At 38.5% G+C, this 6,822-nt stretch overlaps 1 protein-coding gene across 1 annotated transcript in view; it reads left to right on the top strand.

Annotated features, from left to right (window-relative positions):
• LOC101852494 (amino acid transporter AVT3B) overlaps positions 1-6,822 on the top strand; it is a 37,697-nt gene that overhangs the window by 2,064 nt on the left and 28,811 nt on the right. The window contains exons 2-5 of the mRNA XM_005103535.3: positions 1,729-1,858; positions 3,263-3,312; positions 5,589-5,784; positions 6,673-6,700. Coding sequence (XP_005103592.2) covers positions 1,739-1,858; positions 3,263-3,312; positions 5,589-5,784; positions 6,673-6,700 — 394 coding nt within the window. The 5' untranslated portion in view covers positions 1,729-1,738. The remainder of the gene's footprint in view (positions 1-1,728; positions 1,859-3,262; positions 3,313-5,588; positions 5,785-6,672; positions 6,701-6,822) is intronic.

Genomic DNA, 6,822 nt, shown 5'->3' with positions numbered 1-6,822 from the left:
TTGCATAGTGTAACGTCTGAATTAGAATGAAAAAGTATTTTTTTAAATCAAGTCTAGGGTCCAATCTTTTAGTCTAAATTAAATACAGATTGAAATTGTCCACTGTCACTGCTCTTATTATAAATCCACGTTGATGCTTTTGTGATATGATTCCACTTTCCTAATCACCTGCCCGTGAGGACAGAGGAGGGTTTTTGGACCTTGGCCCGATTCTGTTGCCTCTTTTAACTTGAACAGGATTTTGATCTTATAATCCTAGTAGACCCTAGATTCTTCTGTTCACATTAGAGTCTAATAATAGTCTTTGTTTTAGAGTAGCAGCCTAAAATCCTAACCGTAAAACAGGATCTGTTGGTAATCAGGAAGGTGTAGACACTACTCTAGACGCGCTTAGATCGCAGCAGACCGTGGTCGATAGGATGAGACTTACAATAGACTGCCATAGCCATTATAGCACGGTAGACCTTCAACTAAACTGGCACCAAAGCGTCTCTTTATTTGTGCCATATCATTATTATCAAATTTTACTGCCCATTGGGAACATACAGAGTATCACTAATCACTATAAAATGATTCACAGTTACCAAGCTTACAGACTGCTCTTGAAGACAGCGACACTACTCTGCCCACCCCCTCCATCCACATTCCAGTTGTTAGCAGATACCCTCTCAAGACCATCTGGACTTTTTTTGTTTTAGGTGCCTGCTGTAAATCTTTTTACCTTAAAACACTTTAGGCTGACATATCAAAGAGAAGCTTAGTTTGTTGTGACCTTCTGTTGGGCTTTTAGTTCACTGTTGGTCATCCAGAAATTTTTTTAATGTTGTTTTAACCACAGAGAGACGAAAGTAAACAAATACATTGTGACATTTTCACATAAATTTCCTTTCTCCTGATGCTGCAACACGATGTAGTAAGCTGAAATTGTGAAAATAGATTTATTTGCCTGAAAAGAACGCATTTTTGATGGCTGTCCAGCCCGAACTGAATACATGGTCACCAAAGCTTGATTATGATGTGAAACTTTTGCATCGTGCCTGTGGTCTAACACATTGATGTTTCTGATGGAGCATTGCTGGCTCCTTGCCCTGCAGACAAAAACGGAGGTTTGATTCCACCAAGGTGGATATATATATTTTATTGAGTATCTGTCTTTCTCCTTGTATGTATCTCTCCTGGCCCATGTTGACCCTGAAAAGCAGGATACCCCCCTGGGGCGGTGCTACTGACTGAAGTGTCTTTAGGCCCTTCCCAAAGGGGGGACATTAGCCTGTTCTTATGGAGAGTAGATTTGTAAATTGTAAATGGGCTGATTCATCAATGTCATGCTCATAACTGTGTCTGAACGCAACAGGGAACTGCTGCTTTTTCTTTCCGTATCCTTAGTATCGTCATTTTTTTCTCTGTCACACTCTTGTGACCCGCTATTTCCAGGGTGCCTTGATAGTAGATGCAGACTTCGTGCTGTTGAAGCTAAAGAGGTGAGCAGAGTAAGTCTGATTCCTTGTAAGGACTTCTCTGTTGACATCCTCCCCTTGGCGCTCATATGACCTTATGCAGTTGCGAGCGCCGTAAAACTTCTACTAAAACTAAACTGAAAGGCAGGAGCAACCCGCCTGGTTACTTATGTAAATTGTGTCGATAGCAACGTTATACACATACTTTAAAAAATTTACCCAACAATCGCTGTCTCATATCCTCACCTTTTTATTCCTTTCTCTGTTCCAGGTCTGCGACCATGGGGGCAGGTGGGCCGAGCTCAGGTCCGGGCACAGCCAATCCACTCAAGATTTTTGCCAATATTTTCATTGCGTTTATTGGTGCCGGTGTCCTAGGTCTCCCGTATGCTTTCAAAGAGGTTTGTTGCTTTAGAGTTTTTCTGATGATGTTGCTGGAGGTGAGATAGTTTCGAGAAATTTCAATGAAAACTTTCATAGTCTGTTGGGCAATGCATACAACAGATGATGGCTTTTTCAAAACTCTTTCAAGATTTTTCTTTATACTAGCATGTCCTTCTGTATCAGAGTTTTGTCTGTTGATGGACAATGAAGTGTCATCTGGTTTTATGTAAGATTTCAATGCCGTGTGATTTAATGTATACAGTTTCTTCCTTTTTTTGTTAACTCTTAGTGTACAGAAGGCTGTATCTCATTTGTACACAATTAGTTTTGTCACCCAAGTAGTCAGCATTACAAACTTCCCAATAGTTGCACTCCTCCTAGTGGGTGATTGGCGGGTGCTCTTTGTGGTTTGCTTCTTTTTTCCTATCAAACATCTATCATCCTTATCTCGTCTCCTTTTATGTGTTTTTTACTCTCTTGTTACACCTGTAACCTTTGGCATTTGTATGACCTTATTGTGTTGCAAGTGCTGTAAAAGTCTTACTAAAACTAAAACACTCCTCTTTAATCTATCAACATAAGATGAGCACCTAACTCTGTAGAAATGATTGATACAAGCAATAAACATATTGATTATAAATCACACACGTTTGTTGGGGTCTGGTAGATTTTTGTTGTGACTGTAAACCACCAAGTGATTGCTGTGAACCAAATGAATTGGCAGGCAGTTTACGAAGAGCTACGAAGGATCACCTGAAAATGTTTCTCCCAAAGGTGGGCCTGTGTTAGAAAATGTTGAAAACCACTGTTGCAAGTGAAGTATCTAGCTTTCAATGAATTTCGATTCTTCATGCAATTCTCCAAACTGAAAGTGAACAAGCTCGCTGTCTGTGATCATATGTTTAGTTAATTGATTAATTACGGGCTGTGACAGTTATACGGGGTACCCACTACGGTTGGATCGGGCTGATCATCCGACTCGATTGCCTGAAACTGAAAACAAACACGTTTGTTTTTGAGATGACCGAGTCGGGCGATTGGCCGATCCCATCCGTAGTGGGTACCCCGTATTAGGTTACAGCTCTTCATTTGTGTTTATAGGTAAAAGTGAAATTGCTTTGTACAGAGAGAGGCCATCACAACCTGAGCTGATCCCGAAGTTTGTTGCGTCCTGAGATCATTTTATCTCTCCATGGTGAAGAATGGTTGGTCAGATATCAGCACCAGGAAAATTTTTTATGCAGGAGCCTGACATAGCTTTTTGTTTCAAGAGTGACGGCGATATTGGACTCATACAAAACATGTGTCTTACCGAATGGTGCATGACTGTAGTATGTTCCTCTTTTTACAATATATAGAGATACATCTATAATGTTGCCCCTGGAAGTTGATTCATAACAAAGTGGTTTCCTCCCTCTCAGGCTGGCCTCCTAGAAAGCTCTGTTATCATGGCTGTTGTTGGAGTCATCAGGTGAGAATAACAATTAAAACTTCTGATGGTAAAAGTAGCGTCTGATACAAATTTATGAGTCATGCCAATAAATGCTAATTTTACTTTTGCTTTCCTTTTTTTTTACTGGCTTACTTTATTTGAAGAAAAAAAAAAGTAAGCCAGTAAATGCTTATTTGATTTTTCTTTTTTTTGAATACTTAAATTTTTGCCCTTTATATGTTTTTATGCGTTTATCACACACATTTACCCATTTCCCTGCATTGGTACAAGCTTATAGTGTGGGAAGAACTTTTCTCTGCAATGGGTATTACACATAATTAATGTTTTAGAATGAGTAATTGTTGAATGGTGGTCTTGCAGTTTCCGGTATTTGGATTTTGGTCATTTTCATTCATAAGATAGCAGGCGAACAGTATTTAAATTTTACCTCCCCGTTAGCCAAGAAAGTATTCGTCTTTCAGTCAGCTGGTTGGTTTATCTTTTTAAATGGATATATCAGTGTTTCTTGTCTTGTTTATCTTTTGTACACCACCCAAACAAACAGTTCACTTAATGATTTCTGGGCCAAAGTTCATACTCTTAAGACTTTGGTTATTTTTTATAGTCACATATGTGGAAGAACTGATTGGGGCTGACTTTGAAGATATGAAGCTTGACTGCTTCTTGAATTGCCGTTTGTTTTAGTAGTAGGCGTTTTAAGGCACTTGCTACACAATAAACTCATTTAAGTGTTAAAGATTAGGGGTGTCACAAGAGTAACAAACACAAAAAAGGAGGAAAGATAAGGACGATAAATTTTCGATAGGAAAGAAGGAGCAAACCAGAGCATCTGCCAACCACCCTCTTGAATTCATCTTTGGTGCAAAGTTCATTGGTGGGTCTGATACATATGAAAATGTGTATGTGTTTCCTAGTGTGGAATGGTAATAAGTAGAACATCTCTATGATCCTGTCAAACTTATATTGCTCCCTGTGATACACAGGTCACTGCAAGCAGTGTGTGTTTATAATCACGCAGTTGGTTTGAAGAGGCTTCTGATAGGCTCTACTTTTTTTTTTCTCTCAATCCTTAGTCTATCTTGCTTTTTCCTTTCACTAAATAGCCATTATTGTGTCAATGTGCATCTATTTTTTTTTTCAAAACTAAAAACAATGTAATACTGGTACAATTTTAACACTTTTAGTACCATCTGCAACTTAAGTTGCCAGGCCGTAGTATGCGCTCATTACTGCTGGCAACTTTAGTCACCAACTCAACCAGGCATACTAAACATAATTAAACAACAAAACAGAGCCTCTGCACTGAAGTAAATACCAAAGTAAGTCACTCTTTGTGATATCTGAATGGCTGATGAAACTCAGTGAATTTCTAAATTGCATTTCTTGGGCTGTGAAGGGTTTTTGTTATTTTAACAAATTCTACCATAACTTCAGCATTCTAAACTGGTGCGGTGCTGGAGGGTATTTCACAATATGAGCGTTCGATAGTGTAAGTGTTAAACCTTGTTTACTTTGCCAGGAAAGAAATTCTTGTCTGTAAAGCTTTGTTTTGAAGTGACTTTTTATTTCTTGTTCTTTTACTTCAAATCAAATCCCAGTTCAAGCTGCCTGTGATGGTGATTTTTTTCTGAAACAAACAGATTTGTAGCTTACTTAAAGTATTTCCTCAACACCTGGCGTATTGCTATAAACATGAAGTAAAAATTTGCTCTTGTTTGTTAGTACGATGCATATCGCTTTTGAGCAGATGGGCTGGTGAAGCAGATGCGTTGTTTTACATTTAAATATTGATTAGGAAATTGAGTTTCTTTTCAAGGGAACAGCCAAGCTGTTGCACTTACCTGTCAATAGCCTTTACAACTCTCCTCGATTTTGACTATCGTGGACACCAGTTTTATGATTTAAAGTTTAGGCTTAGATCAAGCCCTGATTATAGCCTATTCGATTTTGTTTCTTTTGGGTTTAAGATAAGTTAATTGAACAAACACAAGGATGTTTGCGTTGTGTTGGGAATGTTACGAAATTAAAAGAGCTGAGACAATGAAAGGTAGAGAGGACTTGTATTCTATTAGGGTAGGTTTGGGGAAAATTATTGATTATTGTATCAAAATCCTTTCCTGTGTGGGTGGGGGGGGGGAGGTGGTAGCAAAATATATATTTTGTGAATGTGTATGTTCTTACATTTAAGATGATCTGGAATTACAGTAAGATTATGATGATACTGATGTTTTTTGTTCATGAGTGTAAACAAATTATTTTTGACCTTGTATTCTCATTTTTTTCCTCCGTCTCAGCGTCAAAGCTATGCTGTTACTAGTAGATTGCAAGTACCGTATTTTGGAGGGTCGAAAGAAGGAAGAGAATGGCATCCTGCTGAAGGATGGAAACCATTATGCAGAAACATCGTTCCGATCCGATGACCAGCAAGACCTTCTACGCTGTGAAGAACAGCTTAACACAGAGATCAAGTATCGTGTGCCGTCAAGAGTGGTATGCTCGAGCGTTTGTTTCTTTTAGCTGCTAACAATGACAATTGATGAATAGAGATGGGTACATTTACAACCGAAATGTTACAAGGTAGATATACTTGTTAAAGTAACTTGTCTTATTTCTCTGTGTATCTTTCTTCCTCTCTTAATTTCTGTCTGACTCTCTCTGTCTCTGTGTGTGGATAGAAGATGCCATTGTTAGGTCTTACTTCTTTTTTTTCTCTCCTTTGTGTCTGTCTGGCTGTCTTGCTTTTTCCAACTGACAGAAGGATCGCTTGACCTTGTAATGACTCCTTTGGCCAGGCGATTCATTTCATGTTGGTTTTTATTCAGTTGACACTGGAAGTAATAGCATTCCTACTGATTTTGTAAGTAACCTATACTGCTGCATAAACCTAAGAATACAAGACAAAGAACCTTTGTGGGTGAATCTCTGCCGTACCTGGCTTATCTCTCCTCCTTTTTTTTTTTTTGTGTTTGTTACTCTCTTGTAACACCTCGACTCTTCGGCACTTGTGTGACCTTATCATGTTGCAAGTGCCTTAAAACGCTTACTAAAACTGAAAAAAAAAAACCCATCTCTACAGCTCCATGTCACTGGATGAGGTTGTCCTCTGTTTTATGACTGCTTGATATACATTAAATTTTGATGAAATATATACATTTAATTTCTATGTATACCTGCATGTGTTTTTACGGTCATGTACAACCAAGAAAAAAATCTACCTCTATGAAATAAAGTATTGTCTTCTCTTATCTTGTTCATCATCCTACTATTTTCTTGGTAAACATTCACATGATAAAGTAATCATGCCTGAACTGCCTTTATGATTGGTAACCCGATCTGAAAGTCAACATTCACTACCCTGCTTTTGTGTCTTTTCTACAGGATATGGAGCTCTCATATGGAGATGTCGGTAAGGAAAAAGATTATGTTATTGACTGAAGATTGGGAGTTGTGTGTGCGTGCAAGTGTATGTGTGTGTGGTGGGTATGTGTGTGTGTGTGTGTGCACACGTGTATGTGTGTGTGTGTGTGT

Source organism: Aplysia californica, unplaced genomic scaffold (genome assembly GCF_000002075.1).
Source record: "Aplysia californica isolate F4 #8 unplaced genomic scaffold, AplCal3.0 scaffold00378, whole genome shotgun sequence".
NCBI lineage: Eukaryota > Metazoa > Mollusca > Gastropoda > Aplysiida > Aplysiidae > Aplysia > Aplysia californica.
This window is presented reverse-complemented; position numbering and strand designations above follow the sequence as displayed.